Source organism: Pholcus phalangioides, unplaced genomic scaffold (genome assembly GCF_987345545.1).
Source record: "Pholcus phalangioides strain wild (caught in Gottingen) unplaced genomic scaffold, Ppha-v1.0 ptg000007l_1, whole genome shotgun sequence".
Classification (NCBI taxonomy): Eukaryota; Metazoa; Arthropoda; class Arachnida; order Araneae; family Pholcidae; genus Pholcus; species Pholcus phalangioides.
In genome coordinates this window covers 50,526,134-50,548,512 of record NW_028301600.1, presented here as the reverse complement: position 1 = coordinate 50,548,512, position 22,379 = coordinate 50,526,134, and the positions used below count along the sequence as shown (strand labels likewise).

The 22,379-nt window shown below is 34.9% G+C and overlaps 2 protein-coding genes across 4 annotated transcripts in view; one reads left to right on the top strand and one right to left on the bottom strand.

Moving 5' to 3' along the window:
* Window positions 1-4,356: 4,356 nt before the first annotated feature.
* LOC149085444 (uncharacterized) lies at window positions 4,357-14,399 on the bottom strand. Of its 2 annotated transcripts, none has more exons than XM_089233454.1 (3): window positions 14,026-14,399; window positions 6,414-6,622; window positions 4,357-4,908 (listed from the first exon to the last, which is right to left on the bottom strand). In XM_089233454.1, exons 2-3 carry the CDS (start codon window positions 6,589-6,591, stop codon window positions 4,415-4,417), a joined length of 672 nt encoding a protein of 223 aa, XP_089089580.1. In that variant the 5' UTR covers window positions 6,592-6,622; window positions 14,026-14,399; the 3' UTR covers window positions 4,357-4,414. The 2 variants fall into 2 exon arrangements, with proteins under 2 accessions (XP_089089580.1, XP_089089581.1); XM_089233455.1 differs by having other exon boundaries at window positions 14,016-14,358.
* An 815-nt stretch (window positions 14,400-15,214) lies between these two features.
* The window catches only part of LOC149085443 (baculoviral IAP repeat-containing protein 7-B-like), a 34,448-nt gene continuing 27,283 nt past the window's right edge, over window positions 15,215-22,379 (top strand). The window contains exons 1-2 of one of the 2 annotated variants that reach the window (XM_089233453.1): window positions 15,215-15,379; window positions 20,630-20,782. In XM_089233453.1, the coding sequence (XP_089089579.1) occupies window positions 20,707-20,782 (76 nt within the window). In that variant the 5' untranslated portion in view covers window positions 15,215-15,379; window positions 20,630-20,706. Of the gene's footprint in view, window positions 15,380-20,629; window positions 21,746-22,379 lie in introns of both variants that reach the window. The other variant, XM_089233451.1, reaches the window with a different exon arrangement.

Below are 22,379 nucleotides of genomic sequence, written 5' to 3'. Positions count from 1 at the left end.
TCGCTCCAGACCAGTCTAAACAGGATTGCAGCATGGGCAAATGAATGGAGTATGACGTTTAGCGTTGATAAGTGCATGGTCGCTCATTCTGGTTCGAACAACCCACGGTTCTCTTACGAGTTGAATGGTGTCACTATCCCGGATGCAATTAGGGTCACCGATTTGGGAATTCTCATTGACGAGCGGCTTAGGTTTTCTGAACATTGTTCAGCGGTGGTCAAAAAAGCGAATAGAATGCTTGGTCTCATTTTCAAAAAAGTCTCTTCGCGTTCTCCTAAAGTTATTCTTCCGCTTTTTCGAGGCTTAGTTCGTCCTGGACTGGAGTATGCTGTAAGGTTTTGGAGACCATACCTACAGAGGGACATAGACTTGGTTGAAGGGGTGCAGAGAAGAGCTACGCGTGTCCTTATTGGCACACAGGGCTTGAGTTATGAAGAGAGACTTCATTTTTTGAATATGTTCACATTGGATGAACGCAGGTGTCGAGGAGATATGATCGAAGTGTTCAAAATTTTCAATGGGATGGATAGGATGGACCATGAACTTTTAGTACACCGCCAATCGACTGCTTTTACAAGGGGATACCAGTATCGATTGGTGAGGGACAATGCAAGGTTATGGTGTCGCAGGGAAGTTTTCTCTAACGAGGTTGTTAACACATGGAATAGCTTACCCCTGGAGGTAGTAAATTGTAACACAATTGACACGTTTAAAAAGAAATATGATAAACATGTTGGGGTAAATCGAGAAGCTATCCATACTTGGAATAAGACAACCATATGTATTCTTTATGGGCATTGTATAATATTTTATCATGTGTATATATTGTTGATAATTTTTGTTAATTGTATTTTTAATTGGGTTGCTGTATTTTTGAAATATATGACATCCATATTTTTATGGGCATCTTTTTCTCAGCCACCTCGTTGGGCATTTTGCCTGTTGTGGTGTTGTATTTGTATTAGTGTGTGAATACGATTGCGTATTTAGTGCGTTACAACAACACTAATTCTAATTAGCCATGTGCGCATATTTCTAAGACGGTCACTATAAAATCAAAACCGCCGAGTAGTTTGCATCAATTCCATATTAAATAAATAAATAAATATATATAATTTTTAATTAAGCCGTGTTGAAAGTGGCTTTGTTCGAACTTGAATAATAAGGATTGGCTGAATTTTATCATCAACGAAGTTGTATGCATTCACCGGAACTTATTATTAATTAAATTATGCCGGAAGTGTAACCGTGTGTGTACCTAACAGTCTGAATGCGTATGTTGTGTTTGATTTTTCAGTGCCGCCATCTATATTTCAGAAGTGAATTGAGTGATGTGTTATGATTGAATTTGTGCTTGTTTGTAGGTGTGTTGCTCTCTGTGGCGAAACTTTTTTAAGGGGAGATTGTGGCTCGCATTCACGCCTTGAAGTTGGGAACCACAGAAAACCAACTTCAGCCGACCACCACTGTGGTGACGGTGGGGGTCGAACCCGGGACCTCACGACGCGAGTCCGTCACTATGACCACTCGACCACCACAGCGGTCATAACGGACACTCCCCGTTTTTAGCAGATACCTCCAGTTACCAAATACTTTTTTGAATTACGTCAACGGGACTCCGGATGTGAGACTGTTTTTTTTTTTACTATCCATTAACGGACGCTCCTCGTTAGCGGCAAAAATTTTCGGTCTCGCGAGTCAGTGCCATCTTAACGCATGGGCTCCTGAAGAAAAGAGGGACCTCAGAAATGCTCTCAAGACGGCCCTGCCGTCAGTGTCCGTTATTGAGAAGTTCTAATATAACTGAACATTTTTCATTTGCAAGACGTTTCAATGCAGTCACAAATCTTTCGACAAAACTCGAAATCACTTACAGATATTCAATTGTGAGGATTTGAGAACGCTGCTTAGTAAAACCAAGCGACAATGATCACACTTAGAAAACCATCTATCAATAATAAAATTATTTTTATTAAAACTAAGTAACAATTGTAGTTTTGCGTCTGTATTTTTTAATAATTTTAACATTAATGGATATTTTTTGTGTGATGCGAATATTACTTTGACCAGAATAAATGCAACTAAATGCATATGTTTTGTGCTATATGCATATGTTTATAATTCACAAATTTAATTTTTTTGTTTTGCAATGCAGTTTACTGTAATTTTTTTAATTGTAATTATTTTAGAATTTTTAACCCTTTTTAAACTAGAAATGTTTCAGGAAAACAATGATGCAAAAAAAATCGAAAATTTGTCACTGCATCTTTCACTGATGAGAAATTTTGTTTTTGAAAAGGGGGCGATGGGCTGAATAAGTTTGGGAAACACTGGTCTAAAGTCATGCTGACAAGGGAAGAAAAATTTTATGGAGTCAAGATGGGCGCGGATTTACTTTGCTATAATGTGTTCAAGAATTTTACAGCAAGATGAGGTGATTGCAATAGGTCTGAAATTGAGGGGATCAGTAAGAGGCCCAGATTTATGGATTGGAATGATTTTGTTTGTTTTCCAGTGAGAGGGTAGAATGGAGGAATTTAGAGAGACATTGAAAATGATCAAAAGATAGTCAGCGATTTCTTCAGCACAGAATTTGAGAATATAGTTAGGGATTCCATCCGGACCCAAAGAGCGAGGTTTGAGTTTTTTCAGTAATTTAATGATGCCCTCCCTAGAGATAAAGATAGGGTTAGAGTTGTAAATAGAGTCGGTGAGAATGAGTATTATAGGGGAGTGGGATCCAATGAGGAAACGGAGCAGAAGGCTAAATTGAATTCAGTGGCGATATCCGCAGGAGAAAAGACGTCTTTAGTTGAGGTTTTGAGGTGCCAGTTAATTTCGGACGGAAGAAGTACCAAAACTTAGAGGGATTGGTTTTGAGGTAATTTGGAATTATTCCAACTATCTCAAAAGAAACCAAAGAAAAAAGCAAATAAAGGGACACCGCGAAATTCCTAACGCATTTCGACACAAAAAATGGGAATCGTTTTAAGAAGATCAATATAACCACCATTACGCTGACCGGGATTCCCACTTGGGTTGGTTACCAAATCTTCACTCCCGGTTTCTCACTGGAAAAAAATGCGTCTGCTCAGGTTCTGGCTACGGCGTTTGATAACAGACTTATTTCTTTCCCACTGAGAAACCGGGAGTTGGCAACCAACCCAAGTGGGATCCCTGTTTAACGTGGTAATGGCATAATTATCCTCTGAAGATGGCACCCATTGTGTATCGAAATGCGTTAGGAATTCCATGGTTTTTCCTCTTTTTTGTTGGTTCTCTCCTAAAGTGCTAAAGGATATTTAGAGATGTCGCGAGTTTGATACTCGATTCTTTCTTGTCAGAAACTTTCCTGATGATCACAGAAAAGGGATTGCTACCGCAGGGAGTCCCACACCGAGGGGTAAGCGCGCCAACTTCTCGGCGAGATAAAAAAAGGCTGCCGTTCGGAATCGGCAATAAATTGTAGGTCCCGGTCTCAGTCCCGTCTTAACGCATGGGCCCACCCGGGGGCCTCACAAAAATGTGATCTGGTTGAAATTTTCTAGAATTTACCTGGAAGGGCCTCAGAAAAACTACTTGGCCCGGGGGCCCCATGATGTTCTTAAGACGGCCCTGCCCAGTCTAATTAGCCCTCGTGTGCAGAAAATGACAGTGGTGCGACAAAAATGATCAATGATGAAAACGCTCCCTTTCTTCCCAGAGGCGAATTTATGGTTTTGCCGCCCCTCCTCCTCCTATTTTTGACCTATCATTCTTCCATTATAGGCTACAGCCCACTTTGCACCACCCAGTAAATACGCCCATCTCAGGCAGGTCAGTCTTAAGCGCATTATGGGCCTTGGCCAAAGTGATTTTTCCCGAGGCCCCTGCTTATCAATATTTACATGCTTTTCCTAAAAAATCTTACCCCATATCTCATTATCATGGAGCCCTATCTGCACTTCCCCTGAGCCCATGCATTAAGATGGCACTGGTCTCAAGTCACTCACATGCTTGCACACTTTCTTAGTCACTCTTTTGATCATTGACATGCTTGCACAGTTTGTCCCTTGCATGCTTGTACACTTTAAATCAGGGCTTTTCAACTGCCGAACCATTATTAATTCATCAGTCATGTTTATATCCAGGCCTTCCACTTAAAAATAATTCAACCAGGTAGCAGGATTGTAAAGGTCAAGAACCAATAGCTTCCACCGCACCGTTCCATCACCCACTTTAGGAGACACATTTTGAGTAATATGGAGGGCTGCAGAACACTATAATCAGGGCGGGAGACTCACAACGTGCTGTTAACACAGCTCCCCTAACTCTCCCTGACGCGAAATTGCACAGCCAAAATTTTACAACCAAAAATGAAGAAAATTTTTTATTGTTTTCTGAGAATCACAAAAACATAGTACACTCACATCAATTACCATGATGATGGACTGATAGCATTTATGTCAAAATTAGAAATTGCAAGTTTAATTGTACTATTGGGATGAGAATTGCAGGAACCTTTACTCTTTCTATTATCATGCTCATTTTTAAAAGGTTTGATGTTAATTTCCTTTTGATTAGCTGAACCAATACCAACTGCTCTAGGATCCTTGTACTTTTTACCAATGGTGTGATCAATATAAAACCATTTTTTTGGATTTGCTTGAACAGTATTTTCAGATTTCCAACTTATTTTTCGTTGAGGCATTGGTGAAGATTCTGGTGTTGCACATGGTGTGACATCAGGTGAAGAATAGATTATATCTTCAAATTTGATGGCATCAACAACTGATGGATGTTTGGGCAGTGTAATACAGCTATTTGCTATCCTTTTCTCTTGCTGAAGTGTGCTGCTCAGTGAAGATGATATTTGATTGGTGTTTTCTGGAATATGAATCACATCTGGTGTATGATCATTGGTATGTCCTGCAAAGTGAAAGAAACCGGTAGAATCAGTGTGATCAGAATCTGATTAAGATTACCAATACATGCCTTATCGAAAAATCTCTATAAAGGAAAAAAAATCATTTATGACAGCTTCTTGAAATTTAATGGCCAGTCTTTTAGGGGGATCATTGTTGATCTAATGCAAAAATCTACATATATGCACCTATAACTGTTTCCTCATGACCACACACTACAAGGTGTCACATTTTTACTAGATTCTTAAAGACATGGGCAGTGTTAACCCATTATTTGGCAATGCTGATCTAAAACGCACAACAAGAGTTTCTTATATTTTTCAAGTAAAGGTAAATTCAAGAAAGGTAAATTTTGAGCTTATTTTGATACGATGCTCTTCTAAGCAATTCCTAAACATTCAATTTTCACTTGTGAACTGTTCATGAAGTTTCTATAATTACCGAAAGAATGGCTAAAATTACACATTGTGTAATTTCAGCCATTCTGCTGGTAATTACACGAGGCATGTGTAATACACATCTTGTGTTTTTTAGCAAGAAAAGCAAAAACGATTTTTGACCCTTGCATTTTGGAGGGAAATACCATGAGTGGAAAAAGATAATGCTGTGAATTTTTCAAAAATGATATAAAAGTAAGTCTGCAAACAAATTGACACTTCTATACTATTCAAATTCACATAAATCATAAATAGTGTCCCCTGAAGTGTAATATCCCATGTTGTTTTTAATATTGAGACTTTTTTGTCATGAAATGATATTTAGTGTACGTAATTTACTCAATACAATCCCTCAAAATTTCCCTCTCCTGGATATGTCTATACTTGCCAATTAAAGGGTTCAAATTATTTAACCGAAACGGGCACAAACTCAGAAAAAAGGTAAGGCTGGGACAAGAGGGCAAAAAGAAGGAAAATTCAGAAAAAAGGCATTCCTTAAAATGACTTAACATATAGTCACTTTTTTGTTCACCCAATCTTAAAAACATGGATATGACACAATGAAATATCTCCAGATGACCCAGGTTTACTGGACAAGTGGCAGAAAATCGAAACACAAGAGAAAATTACACTTCAATCAAATAAGCTTCCCTTTATCCTTTTTGCATAAAAGTTGTCAATTTCTAACATCTTGATAGCATGGGCGGAGATACGGAAGGCATCCCCCAGCATCAAAGGTGAAGTCGTCTGATCTAATGTATATGTGTATATATGAATTGACATCATCATCATCATCATGCGCCCTCCAGTTTTTCAGCTCTATCTCCACCTATGCTTCATAGGAAAATTCTGTGCTTGACAGAATGATTGGTCACATATTAAGCAAAATGTAATGCTAAATTACGCAAAGTCCAGCCACTTTACAAATCGGCCAGGAACTGGTCAACCACTACAAAAAATGCCTAAACTTCTGACACATTGGCCATAACATATTATATAAAACTCTGCTAGATACTTTTAATTTTTTCCATACACAGGTGGCAACATCTTTTGTAAAAAGCTAAAACTATACCTGAAAATTCAAAAGAGGGAATATCTGATTCCCCAGTATGCTCTGGAATGAAACTTTCAGTTTCAGGAGGAGACGATGCATATTGCTCAAAATCTGTATAAGTATGTAAACGTTCAATGTTGTGCACCATCCAACTTGGTAATAATCGTTTTCCTCGGTTTAATTCAGTGATATCCATTCAGACCTTTGTTTTTTTTAAACTTCAATTCCTACAAAAGAGAAATATATACTGAAATTTGTGATGGTTAGGGATACGTAAATTTCGCAAAAAAAGTTTTTTTAATCAGAAATTTTGCATTCATTAACAATAACGAATTCCAAATGAAAAAAAATTCACTTTCGTTCGCACACACACGAAAAACAACTCTAATAAATGAAACGCTTTAAATCAAAAATTTCGCATTTAAAAAAAAGTATCTCTATTTTCTGTTAATTTAACCTTATTTTTCAAATGCTTTTTATAGCATCATTTTCCAAAATTCAAAAAAGTTGCATATACAGTCGGGTACACTTATAACTGGTGGATAAAAAATACAGTTGTGAAATCCTTAAAATTTGACCCATTCACGTCTATACTTTTTTATCTCTGTTATACTCTGCTTACAACATACGCTGTGAATATAACAAACCAAAAAAAAATAATCCAGATATAATACTGCAAAAAAAATCCCAGGAATATATAGTCAAAAACACAGCCTTTTATGGACAACATTCCTTATATATACGGGTGATATATCTTAGACCTAAATTTTTTCAATAAACGCGAAAATACATGGATGGAATAGTTAAACTTCCTACTCAACAGATAGCACTGAATATTATAATTGACAAATTTTAGCGCCACCTGTCGATAATAAATATAACTATTTTGGCAATAAAGTTTTTGACATTTAATAAAAAAAAAGTCCTGTCTTCATGTGCAGAATTGTATCGTCTATGCTTTTCGAATTATATGGAATTTTTACTTGTTTTTATAACTTTGTGATCTTTTTTTTTATTTGTGGTCTCAATTCAAGTTGAGACTGGTAGCTAATTCAAGTGTATTATTATTTGGTGAATTCATGAATATTTTTTTTCTGAATTTTTTTAAATGTACAATACTGTCAACTTCAAAGGGAAAAACTATCAGCATAAACTCAAAAAATTCACTAACATTTCAAAAAATATCTGCATGTTGTTGTATATTATCTTGTTTTCTAAATAAATTTCCAGGTACCAATAAAAAACTATATTCATGCTATATTATATTTCAATTATGTGAGGCATAAGCTTATTTTTTCCACGCCAATCTCAATAATGCATATATATCATTGCTACGTAATCTAATTTCAATACTTCCCTATAACATACACGTCGGTTATTACATACACTTCTCGAATCACCAAGGGCTATGTTGTAACCAAACTTGACTGTATTTACATCTAACACAAAGCCAAAGGGGGAAAAAAGTGATGCTTGTGATTTCCCTTTCAAGCACGCTCACAAGTACTGAGCAAAATTACGACTTTCAACTTTAAAAAGTGTAAATTACCTAGATTTCGCGAAAAAGTAGTAAAAAAATCAATTTCAGCATTTATTCGGCAAATTTCGCATTTGTCTTGTAAATTTCATATTTATCGCGGTTATTTCATAAATACAAAATTTACGTATCCCTAGTGATGGTATATCTTCCTGGTTCAATCAATGGAGTCTCACTCCTGTAACACACTCATGGTATAGGTTATTGCCGAGAAAGTTTCAAAAAAACATATTGCACACTCATAATGTTTAAACACATTATCATGTAAAAAACTACATATTTTCTAGCTAAAAGTTGTTTCACTAATATAGCTGATTTTGAGGCTTGTATTTTTAATAGAATGGTTAAAAACTAAAGAGCCATGGTTCAGAGAACATTTCTACTCCAAATGTTTCGTCCACATCTGTGGCATATTTATTTTTTGCAGCTCCTTTCCTTTCATTCAAACCAGAGATCTGAACACTCAACTGGTCAAAGTAAACTAAGATTTTGAGTAGATAAAAATGCAATAAAGTTGAGAGACACAAAGGAAACAATTTTGAGTTGTTTTAAATTGATTTAATAATTAGGCTACAACTTTTTATACGAAAGATTATTAAGAAATATTTCATTTAAGTCTGAAAATTTTCATTCTTTAATATTTACAGTATATTATGTGCCATGAAATGCTTACATCATACAAATTTTGGAATCCTCTGGATAAGTGACATCCAATGGAGTCGGAGCTGTTATGATCAAAGTCATAACACATACTTTATGTAAATTATATTATTGTTTTAGATGGCTACATATTGTACATAAAGTGCAGGTGCTGTTCTTTTTCTTCTCGGCTGGTGAAAGGGAATTTTCTCACGGATCGTGGGAACGGAAGTTTGACCACATGGCCCCCTCGGACATTCCTTAGATGAACGAGGTCCACTTTCACTTGGAAGGGGTCGGGTGGTCTAGGTTTCTGGAAACTTTCCGTGACGTAGATCTCATCCAGCACGCTGATTGGCTCCCGCTCCAGGAGTACTATCTTGTAAGTTTCGCTTCACTCGGGACGATGTAAAACTTTAAAAATTCTAATCGACTCGAATCCTTTCTTGAAGTTTCGTTTAAGTCTTTTGATATTTTTAGTATCGAGCGAATATAACATAACAGAGCTGAGCTGCAGTGGGTGCTCGAGCCTCCACAGTATTTTGTAACAATAGTCTGGGCCATCAGAATTCACCTATATAAAGATCAAGTGGAGCACCCACAGGTCGAAAACACTTCTGCCATCTGTTTTATTCCTTCTTATTTAAATGTCACCAAAGTCCCAATAGTATATCTTATGAATAAAGGGAACACTATACAGGGGAGCCCCCCCCCCCCACACCACCCGAGTCAATGGCGGAGCCAACTAATATAATGTATATGCAATAAATTGACATCATGACCCTCAGAGTTTCAAGTCTATCTGCGCCTATGAGTCTTTCTCATTGCAGGGGCCCCAAAGCAGAATGTCAAAATCTGTGACATACGTCACTGAACAATCAATGCTGCTGCAGAAAATCTAGAATTTTAAGAAAAGTGTATAAAACATTATTATGGGAGTTTTTACCGCAGAGCATTTCCAGTCAGCAGAGACATGCTGCAGAACCATGCAAAACTTTATGCTTTGGAGTTGCAGGTATTCCCAAATTCAGTTTAATTTTTCAGTCATTTTTTATGTTCTTTGTCGGCAGTTTTTTGGTTACATCCGTTTCACTCTTGGAAACTTTTGGATTTCCCCCGGGAAAAAGTTGAAATGACGGGCCTGTTCTTATCTTAAAGGCATTTCAATTGACACTATAAAACTACAGCGACGCACTTGTCAAGATAGGCAGAGGCAAGGCAGTATAGAGGCTCCATAATGCCTCCCCACAAGATAATTAAAAATACTTCATATTTTTTTGAATAAATTGAAATATCATTTTTATATGTGATCTTGATCTCAATTTTCTTTTGATTTAAAGATATTTTAAATGTGGGTGGAGAAATGGGGGAAATGCGTCCATAGTACATGACTGAGGGAACTGATCAGATATAAATGCATATACAGTAGACGTTAATTGAAAAAGCCCATTTAAATATAAATATCTGTGCACAAATATACAGTTACATGTTTTCCTCTTCTATATATATATTCTCGAAGAATATCCACCTACAAAACACCAGATTAACATACAACCGGATTATAGAGAGTCTATGACAATATCATGCCCCCCCCCCCTCCAGTGCGTACATAATCGTAGAGAAATTCCTTGTGCAACTCCAAACCCAGTATGCCCTCTGCAAAGATAGATCTTGCAAACTCCCTTGGAGATCGGGATCCTACATTATGAAGCTATTCCCTTTCTGGTAAATTAGATAGAAAAACAAAACAATATCCTCCCCAGGACTACAATTTATCAGTTTCCCTAATGTGAGAGCCATTTATGGACTATACAGGGTGGTAACTACCAACCACCCAATAATTTTACACTTGCAATTCCTTGTAAAAAACTAATACAGAAAAGTGTTTTCCATTTTGGGATCAGACATATATTAAGGTAGTTATAACGTTTTGAATTTTTGTGACGTGTCATTTTTCTAATGGCCAGTTACATGTCAAACACCTAACGAAAGTAAATTTCTTTGCCAGCAGTGAGTTACCACTTCTTGAGCAACTATGCCAATTTGTGGGTTGCCACATTCAATCCCGTTAGAAGAAAAGTTTGACCTTCTTTCACGATTGGCGCTTTTTCTTTCAATGTAGTGCGATATCATAACCTTGTTATGTGAAAGCTTTTAAATGAGATCTATTTGGCATTTTTTTAACCAAATCAACACTTTTTCGCCAAAATGTGGTAATTTGGTCTCCTTCACTGTTTAGTGAAAACTTTGGAGGGGATATGCATACAGTGCATAGTGTTTACAGCACAATCTTTTTTATACCATCTTTCGAATTAGATCACATGTTGGTCAGTAAAACAGGTCAATATTTTTTAAGAAATTCTGAACCTTTAGGGAAACTGTTGCGCGCAAAAAGCTGCAATGAAGGAATTAAAAATGGTGGCTTGACGAAGATGACTGGTAGGAACAGTAGAATAATGACTGTCAGAAACTTTTGATCAAACAAATTATTTTATTAATTCACACATTCAATAATTAGTGGTTTCAGATTTTTTCTATTTATTATTCACCGAGTCACATTTTCATACAGATTGATACATGTTGCAAAGAAGATTTTCAAATTACCTTATGATGGCAATTGATTTTGATCTCGCTGAAATTTTAAGAAATTCACATTTTTACCAGAAAAATTTTGAAGAACTTTTCATTTTTTTCAGCGGGTTTATTTATAAAGGACAAGTTGCCCTGGGCAACTCTTAGCAGAGACGGACTGTGGGCATTCGCTGTCCTAGGCAGTACTAATTTTGCTGCCCCTTTGAGATGTCATAAATTAAGCTTCTTAGGATTTTTTCCGAAAAATCATGCCCCTTTCCCTAGCTCCCAATTTTCAAAATGAAAGCCATTTTTTACTGTTTGTTCTTCTAAATATTGTTTCATACACACACTCGTAACATAAATTAGATGCCATAAAAATTTAGAACTTTATTTGTTAGACTTCATTGTGACAATTTGTAACTGTGATCGATTTCATTCAACAAGCTTATTGTGTTAATCAAGTTAATTATGTTGCAGAATTACAATCAAAAGCAATGATGGAACATGCAAATCTTCCAAAAGTTCTTAATCAGAACTGGAAAAATCGTATGTCAAAACTGTTAGCGATACTTTATTCATTTAAGAGATGTCATGAACCCCCCAAGAAGTTGATTTTTCAAATAGAACTTTAAAAAATATTTCATTCAATCGGAAATCAAATGCAAAAAATTTAGTGTGAATTGGGTTAATATGTTTTTTAAAATGAAATTAAAAATTAATGAATTATAGCATAAACATAAACAAGAAAAAAAAACACTTTATACGCAATTTTCTCAAATTGCAATTTTTCAGCTCATCCATTTTTTAAGATAAAAAAACTACAGCACAAAAAGTTTCTGAAATTTTGTAAGAATATTTATACGACATGTGTTAGTAAAATGAGCCTCAAACTTTGATATCTGATCATTTGTTAGAATTTTATGAATTTTCAATGTTTGAAAAAATTTATAAGTTTCAAAAATTTGAGAGAGAATTCAACATTTTTTGAAAAAATACTTCCCATAGGTTGATTTCTAAATGTGAAGTTCATTTTAATATCACGTAAACATTTCTATAAAATTTCAGGGCAGTAGTTTTTTTTTAATCTCACATATAAAACTGCAATCTGAGAAAATTGTAATAACAAGAGCATAAAAATTTCAGAAGGGCATGCACACAAGAGGAAAAAAACTGGTTTGCTTACTTTTCTCAATTTCTCTTATATACAAATGCAAGGCCACAACAGGCAAAATGCCTAATGAGGTGGGTGAGAAAAAGATGCCCATAAAAAGTATGGATATCATATTACTAAAATACAGCAACCCAATTAAAAATGCAGGAACAGCTTTCATATACGGTCCACGTAAAGGTGGATAAGGTTATCAGATTTAAAAATGCCAAGTTATACGTTTGGTGAATTTGGCAGGATTATGTAGTGATGTAATCAATTTTTAAAGCGTTATAACTCATTAATTATGGGTCAAATCAAAAAACTGAAAACACTTTTCTATATCAGTTTTTCACAAGAAATCGTGTGTAAATAATTATCGGGCGGTCGATAGCCAACACCCTGTGTATATATATATAATTTGAAATTAAGTTTATCCATTTCATATATCGAGGGCGTCCCATAAATTCAAAAATAGTTAAAAAATTCATATTCATTTCATTTTTATGAATTTAAATATTTAAATTTATATTTGTATGCAATTTGTGAAAAACTTATTTTCATGAAAGGGATTATTTTGGTACAGAAAAAAAAATTCAGCTTAAATTTTTGTTGATAGAGGGTGCTGCACGAAAGTCTCGCAGAAGTGATTGGACCTGAAGTTTCTTTCAATCTCTTTGGTGCACGAAACATTTGTAAAACTTCAGCAGGCAATTAGTGGCTGAGATAAAAAACTTCACCAATATTGCTCTATCCATCAATGACATTAACATCACAATGAAAACCTTATGTAAGTACCAGTAACAGGAAAATTTAGAAATGAGCTGCTTATCGTACACCCTGCATTTTGTAAGACTCTGATTTGCATATTTCCAGTGATTTGCTTTCGTGCAGCTTGATATATTCACAAAAATTTAAGCTAATTTTTTCTGTACTAAAAAATCTCGCCATGTGAGAATAACTTTTTCGCAAACCACATCCAAATAAATTTTCAAACTATTTACGACTTTATGGGACGCCATGTATAAAAAAATATATAATAAACTTCCCTAAAATATCACCCACGACTGATGCTACCGCGCCTTAGGTTGTATCCACGACAGCAACTAGCTCCTTGCTCAGCCGGGACAAGCGCGTTTTTCTTTTTTTTGGCACCCCTGAGTAATGTTAAAGAAAACTGGTAAAATTGTGAATTCGGTGCCCCCTTCCACCCAGTGCACCACATTCACCTGTTCCCTTGTAGCTGCAGACCTGGTTTCATCTGCTATAATGTTACTACCTGAGTAATGTTAAAGAAAACTGGTAAAATTGTGAATTCGGTGCCCCCTTCCACCCAGCGCATCACATTCACCTGTTCCCTTGTAGCTGCAGACCTGGTTTCATCTGCTTTAATGATCACACACTACTGACATAAAAACCATTTGCCAGATTCAAACTAGATAACTTGAATTTGATAGTTTTCACATGGTTTAAATGGGATCGAATTTACAACGGGACTAAACAAAAATAGTAAGTTCGAAAACTTATTTTGCTAAAGAAAAAGATCTCTTGCATTCCATGACAAATGTATAAAATCTCAATACAATAGTCAAAATGATATTCGGTAAAAATAAAATTTTTTGAAATAAAGTATTTTTTGTGAATAGACTTGGTATTTGTTTTAAAGGCTCAAATATGATCAGCACACTTTAAGCACAAATGCGGCAAGGGTTCATTCAAATACCTTAACTTACATCAATTCCATCCTTGAATACCCATCGATAGTTCCATTATTGAAGAAAAAAACCAAACAAATGAGTCTTTTCTATTGATTTCATCACCGCCATCTCAAATCATCTCAGCAGTTTTCTAACTATAATACGCCATTCCAACATTTACATCATACCTTCTTCGTTATTACATCATCGATCAAGGTTTAGATATGAGCTAGAAACTAGAGCCCTTAAAAACCGAAGCTGGCTTATAAACCATATTAGTGCAAAATTTGACGTCAGTATTGCCGTAACAACCAATCGCCGTTCCCTATGTCGCTTTTTTTTACCGATTATACGTCACTTCCAACAAAAAACTGGTTTTGCTGCGCTAAGATGGAAGACACTGACTCCGTCCAATACTAGAGTTGCCTTAGCTACAATCAAACACACAAATAAATTCTTATTGGTCAGTATTAAGTTATCATGTGACGTCATGTAAACAGCACCATCCGATTACGATTGCTTTTTTTACACATTTTTGATTCCGCTGCCCATATTTTTTTCCACAAAAAAATACAGAACATTGGGATCCCTCACACAGATTACTTATTTTTCTGTGATTTTAGTCATCTTGAGTTTTTCATACAAATGACCCGTATCTACAATGAATAGGCTGAACTTATTTCCAAGAGAAAAATATGTGAAATTGGGCCTCGAAATAAGGGACATGATCAATAATCGCTAAAACGATGCCAAAAGTAAGCAGTCACCACTGAGCTATAAGTAAACCTTTCCTTATAGCTCAGTGGCAGTCACCAACTCCTGCTAAAATTACAGAAAAGTCGCCAATCGAGGAAAACGAAGCACCACTTCAAATTGCAGTAATTAAAAAAATGACAAATATGTGAAATAAATATTCTTATTTGTAGTAATTATCGTAATGGGATTTGTGAGTTGGGAAGATAATTTTAATCGTTGATTTGAAGAATAAAGGTCTAGTTGGCTTCGTTGAAAATACGTTAAAAACCAGGACATTTTTGCAAAAAAGTCGGGCCAGCCAGAAAAACTGAAAAAACCGGGACTGTCCTGGTAAATATCGAACGTATGGTCACTCGAATGGTCACATGAATCTTAGGTCACTTGAAACAGAAATGCGAGTCATATGGTCACATACCCTGATTATGTATTGTTTTTGGCGGGAAAATTCACAGATATGTGGTTAAAGCCGACTGACATTCGTAAAATGTAGTAGGTGCACTAACGCAAGTTCGCATAGCAAAATTCAATCGAAGTTTGAATGAAAATAACTTATCCAATTTTTTCGCTATTGCGTTAACTTCAAAAACATTAAAGATTTCTTTCTTTGTTCTTATTACTTCATTTTACGAAATGTGTAAGTGAACAAGTTCACTTTCATGAATATGTTTGGTATATAAAAAACGAAACTGAAAATGAATATCATATGAAAAAAACTGGATACTGAAAACTACTTTTTTTTCTAAAATTCTACAGTGTGAAAAACGATGAAATTTGATATGCCAAGTTCGGCTTCTTTATTTTTTTTTTCAAAAGTTTCATTATGTGTATAATGTGCCTATTTTTTTTACCAATGAAAAGTAGATGTTGGTAAACCTTCATTATTTTTAGTTAAACTATATTCCATTCCAGTTTATGCAATATAAGAAAATTAGATAGTCACTTGAATGCTGCATGTATTTAAATGAATAACTTTCAAATTGAAATTAAAATTTTGGAGTTTTACATTCGTAATGAATAAAATTATGAGGCAGATTGGAGTGAATTTTAATTTTATCATTATGTTTTGGGGGTCATAAATAACTTTCAGAATATGCAAATGACATGAAACATTGTGGAAAATGATAACATGTTTCTTTCATAAAGGAATCTATTATTATACTTGTGACTGAAAAAAAAACCACTTCACCTTCACTTCTATGGCAAGTATGATAGTTATAGCTGTCATGTAAACAAGGCTGTTGCGAGAGGGAGTACTTGGGGGTCTGCTCCCCACCCCCAAAATGTGAGGAAATGACTGAAAGGAGGGGAAAGATAGCCAAATCTATTGTAATGTTATTACCTTAAAAATTCTATTTAAAAATAAATTTCAAACATTTAAATTTTCAAAGAGAAATAAGGAACAACTGCACTGCCTACCTACAGCTTTAAATACCCATATCAGGTATGCAAAGATATTCTTTTGCCACTCATTTTTATAGACCTATACGGACTTGATAATTAGTTCATAAAATCAAAAGTTCGTAAATGGGAGAGATGGTGGGGGGGAAAAAAAGCAGGAAATGAAAAATGAACTAGACACTCGCAATTCATTTCACAATTTCCAAAAAAAATCACTTATTTTTGTTTGCTTCATCAGAACATTTTGCAGTGATGTCAATAATCAATGATTTTAGCTTACCTTCTTTTTCATTTACTAGTGACAGTTGTATCAAGAGCTGTACTTTCTCCACATAGTATCTGAAAAGTCAGGCTGTATCTTTTCTTGAATTTCTGCAGCCATCCATCTGTGTCATGTAAAAAAGAAGGGAAAAATTGAAATAACATTTGGTGATTGCCTTGCAAACATGCAGAGGAGTTCGTAAATTGTTTCAACAAAATAAGAGGGGTTGACCCACTAAGACAAGCACTATATTTAGAATGGAACTTAGGGCCACATTTACTGAGAGTGTCAAAAATAAGTAACTTCAAAACATATCCAACAAACACAAGTCTCCTTTTCTGATGCCATTTTTATCCTGCTGGAGAAGTAGCACATATTCAGAATATGTGTGAGACATTTGTGGACTCTGCAAAACAATTCTGCAAGAATTTTTATGCAGCTTACAAGATTAACATAACCTAAACCATCACAAGCCTAAGTGAGCATGTGCCAGTTTTCCATTTGCTTGTGTGAACTGTGCAAGGGCAACCTTGGATTGAATGAGATTTTGTGCAATTTATTATGATTTCGTTAATTCTCTCTTCTTTTTCTTCACTGGTGCAAATTCAACTTGGACATTTAACTTCTGCTTTTCTGACACTGAGTGGAATGCAGCCATAGGTTGTTATATAATACATATTGTTCCCCATTTTCTTTTTTTGATGGGTACTATCTCATCCCTCTTATTTTGTTGAAACAATTCTCTTTCTTTTTTTCTCAATTTTTTATTTCAATTCAATTTTATTCATCATGTTAACTAAACATACATTACACAAAACAAATAAAATCCATCCAAGGGATCATTGTTGATCTATACTGAAGGACATAATTATTCTTGAGTTAGTTTTCAAAACACTGAATACAATTAAAAGAAAAAGTAAATAATGACAAACTAATAATAATTAAAATAAAAACAGTTTACAAACATTCTGTTAATTTCTTACATTTTCCTCCATGTTTGGGGGACTCATAAAAATATTTAAAAACGTGCAGATTAATTAAAATCCAGACCTTTTTAAAATTTAAAGGAAAATGTCTTTCCCATTTACAGACTTTCAATTTTATGAACTAATTTTTTGCTTCCCTACGGATTCGTAAAAACAAACGTCAACTGTTATTTGAATGTTTCTTAAAACAATTGAAAAAACCATGAAAATTTGGATAGCTTCTGGTACCTGACTCTTATATATTGAGCTCAATTCACAAATACTTAATATGAATTAAGTCAGGATGCTGAATTTGTCACCCATAAAATTAATTTTAGTTGCTTTTCAATTAATGTACAACAACTTTTGAGCATATTTACTGTCATTGTTGTGCTGAAATATGAATAATACTGACATCTGTCTGACAATGTGTGGTTATAAAATATGTCTATAACGAAACCTGGTGTTTTTCTTTCAGAAGATATAGAGCACCTACACTGTTTGCAAAGAAAGTATCCCTCTACCATACACTTACGTCTTTGTGTAACAGTAAGAATCTATACAGGATGTATAGCAAACAGGGGGTATGTCATTTTACTGGCGAACCATTGATCCTAGAGGTGTACTTCCAATTAGAAAAAGTTTCCAAATAATGTGTAGTACTCAGATATGCCATTCATGTTGTAAGGGGTTGTATAGTTATTAAAATAAAAAAATTAACTTTTTACACCATCGCCATGTGCTGAGAACCCAATTAGAAAGTTGTTGCCCTGTCTCAACTGATGCCAACTAAAAATATTTTACCTTTTTAATGTAATATTCACTGAGATATTTGAATTTGAACTTTTTATACAGTCTCTGTGTGCCCCAAAAGCCATTAGAAAGTTGTTGCCCTGTCACTCAGAATGCTAACGAAAACATTCAATGTTTCTAAGTGCAATATTCACTGAGATACTCGAAAAATAGAGAAAAGTTGGGAAAAATAGCTCTAAATGCAGAAAAATTGTTTAACCAGCATTTATACAGCTGGTTTCCCCCCCCCCCAATTCCCCAATTTTTTTTAGTTTTTTAAATTCAAATATCTCAGTGAATATTGCACTAAAAAATGTGAACTGTTTTTAGTTAGCATCTGGAGAGACAGGGCAACAACTTTCTAATTGGGTTTTAGGCACATGGATAATGTATAAAATTTTTTTTTATTTTAATAACTATAGAACTCCTTACAACATGAATAACATTTTTGAGTACTACACATTATTTGTAAACACTTTCCAACTGGGAGCATACCTCTAGTCTCAACGGTTTGCCAGTAAAATGCCATATCCCCTGTTTGCGATATGCAGTGCCGTCTTAACGCATGGGCCTACCCGGGCACCTCGAGAGAAGAGGGGCCTCACAAAAATGAGATTTGGTTGAAATTTTCTGTAATTTACCTGGTAGGTCCTCAGAAAAACCACTTGGCCCGGGGGCCCATGGTGCTCTTAACTCTTTAACGCCCAGATAGAAAACCTGGGAGGGTCATGAAAATACCAAGTTTTTTGTGTTCGAAGTGGACTCGTCCAAATTTCGGCCACTTTCCCTCTCCCCACCTTTTCTCCATGAGTTTCTATTCATGCCACCCTTTGCATTGACGTTCACCCTTTCATTTCAATGGATTTTCGGGAGATAATTTGTCTACTGAAAACACCCCTTTCCTCACAGTATTATCTCTTTGTAAACTGCATTGAGTACCCTTAGTCCATTCTCAAGGAACATTCTAGTACATCAGCTTTTAAAATCCCATTGATAGGGCGTTGCAGTTGTCTTTTCCGTTCCCACCTCTGACAAGGGCTTTCATCTTCTTCCCCGTTAGTGACAAAAGCCCACCAAAACATACCCATACCCCCTAGTTGGGCCGACTTGAGGCGGTTATGGGCATTAACCTACTCGGCCGACTTCAGGCGATCTGGGCATTATAGAGTTAAGATGGCCCTGGTGCTATGCACCCTATTTATATTACCTATTTACTCCTTGGATTGCATCTCTCATCAATATGGTCGTGGTCATATGTCTGGACCTTCTGCGCTTAGTAACACACGTTCAGTCCATGATTGAAATTTAATTTGTCTTTTTTTGCCTAGAAAATTTTCATGGATCTTTCTTCGCTTCAAAATTTTGATTCTTCTGAAAAAAAGGAAATTACATTCTCCCAAGATTATTTGAACACGGCTTCACAGATTAATTAATTGCTGTGAAATACCAAAATGTAACTTTGCCCAGGGGCGGCTTGAAACAAAATTCTAACCCATGCGAGACATTATTTCAGTGCCCTTCTGGCGTATATAAGCTGCACCAGTAAAATGACTATGACAATACTGAACCGTATTTTTAGCTAGAACAAATTCATCAAAAACATTTTTATGCTGGAAACACTTTTATTCAAACAATATCCATACTTTTAACTGTGCAGACGAAACATTTTTTCTTAGATTTATCTGTGTGGGTAGTTATTTTTTTTTACCTCTAATTTGGTGGCTTTATTATAGTGACGTCCCATGTGGTTGCATAAGTGCACAGCTCTATAAAGCCTTAGTTACTCGCTCATGAAAAAAAGTCTGGAATATTTGTTATGTCTAAGAGTGTTTATTATGTGTCCTAATCCTACTATAAATATAAAAGAAATAAATTAATCCTTTTATGTGTGGTTAAACTACATTTGTCAAAATATTTTTGACTCATCCCAAAAAGAAATGAGACAATAAAAGCTCATTAACCCCAAATATTTTCTTTCTGCTTTATACAGCAGATGCTTGTTTTTATGAATCCATACGGATGTGAAAAACTAGTTCATAAATGGGAAAGACATTTAAAAAAATAAAATATTGTTTGTGGAACCAAAAAAGTAGTTTGCAAAACCGTGCAGTTTGCAAATTGGAGGTTTGTAACACCGAGCATTGACTGTACATGTCAAGGTGATAGTAGTGCATATAAATGAGCTAGTGCTGTCATTATTGCATTTATTAAAAGACTTTTGGTCTCTAAGCTGTGTTTTCACACACACTAATAATAAAATCAAATAGAGAAGCAATAATAGAACATGATTTAGAATTTTTCTTTAAAAATATAACAAATTATTGATTGAAAGTTTTTGTTTTTTAAAATAAAGTTAATAAATCTTTCCATACAAGAAAATAAGCGTTTTATTCATATAATTGTTTGAAAATATGAAAACTAAACAATTTTGAGTATTTTCATTTAAATATGTACTTTTCTTTTGCAGGCTATCTTGATTTATATGAACTAAATGGGGAAATTATTCGTTCGTGTCTACTGACTGGCTGACCATGAACAATCCTAATGGGTTCTAGTGAAGAGTTACATAATATGCGTGAGAACAGTATCTTCACTGAAAACTGTGATAGCAGAGATTCAAGTAATTCTGACAGATTGATGAAATTTAATGAAGAAAAATGTAGACTCTTGTCATTTGTTTCCTGGCCCTCACAATATCCTGTTAGTTCATCTCGTTTGGCTAAAGCTGGCTTTTACTACACAGGGAAAGGTGATGAAGTAGTTTGTTTCAGTTGTAATGGACATCTTAGTGATTGGCAGTATGGGGATGTTGTGCAGAAACGACACATTGAATCATTTCCCCATTGTAATTTTGTAAACCACAAATCAAATAATGTCTGTCTGTTGAATAGCAAAGGATTGATAAAAAGTCAGAGTGAAGTTGTGTTATTAAAGCAGATTTCATCAGCTCAAGACAAAAACAGAAAGTTTGAACATTTTAAAATGTTGACCAATTCTGATGAGTTGGATAGCAATGATAATTTAAATCATGTTATAGATAAGAATAGTTCGATGTTGGTTGATCACGAGCGCTTCAGCTTGCATAAGGGAAAAAAAAATATTAAAATGTTACACGAGACAGAACGATTAAAAACATTCTCATATGGATGGCCAATACCTAGTGTTTCCATTGATCTTCTAGCAAAAGCTGGTTTCTTTTATACTGGTTTCAAGGACAAAGTTCAATGTGCATTCTGCTATGGGATTGTAAAAAATTGGCAAACTGGCGATGATCCCACCACAGAGCATAAAAGACATTTTCCTTTTTGTAAATACATTCAAAAACATAAAGCCATTTCATCAGAAGCAGTTGATAATGAATGTCATCAAAACATTTCTCATGATTTATCATTTTTGATGAGCTGTAAACTTTTTAATCAGGCTCAGCAGAATACATTAGATGAATTGGGTATAAATATGTACAAAGGGCCTAAACATCCTGATTTGGCTACACAGACTGCCCGTCTTCAGTCTTTTTCCACATGGCCTAAGACATCCCCTGTTCAAAAAGAATCATTATCTGCTGCTGGGTTTTTTTATATAGGTGGGTTGAAACTGATGTTTAGTTCATCTTGAATATGTTATTTTGCACAGTTTTCAGGAAATGTTTTTTAAATAGCTTGAATTTTTTTTAAAAAAATGAGTGCTGATTTTAAAAAAAAAGCATGTCTTTGATAACAAATGACCATAGGATATGTATAATTTATTTATAAACTATTTTTCAATAAAACTTCCATGTTGATGTAGACAATTACAGTATACAGCACTTAAATGTGATCACATTGGGACTCTGGGTTTCTAATAACAATAACCGATTGATACAAATCCAAAAGCAAATAATATAACCATATGTCCTGATTGGGGTGAAAAATGGGACAGTATTGTTTTGTTTTTCCTTTCTTTTTTCAAACCTAAACCGGTTTCAAAATGTCCAATCATGCCACTGCATTCCACTGACTCATTTTCATTTTTTTATTATGCTGTTTTAAAATAGGAGTTTTTTTTCATGTAAATGAAGATCCTGCCCTTTTTTAATGTAAATTACAATATTTTTTTGATACATGAATCCATAGATTCCTTGGGAAAGTCTTTTGGCTAAGGAACTAACTGTGAGGTCAAATGAAAGAAATTCACCAAGAGCTGAAGGAAGGGACTTTTTTTTAATCCTAGCTTTGTCT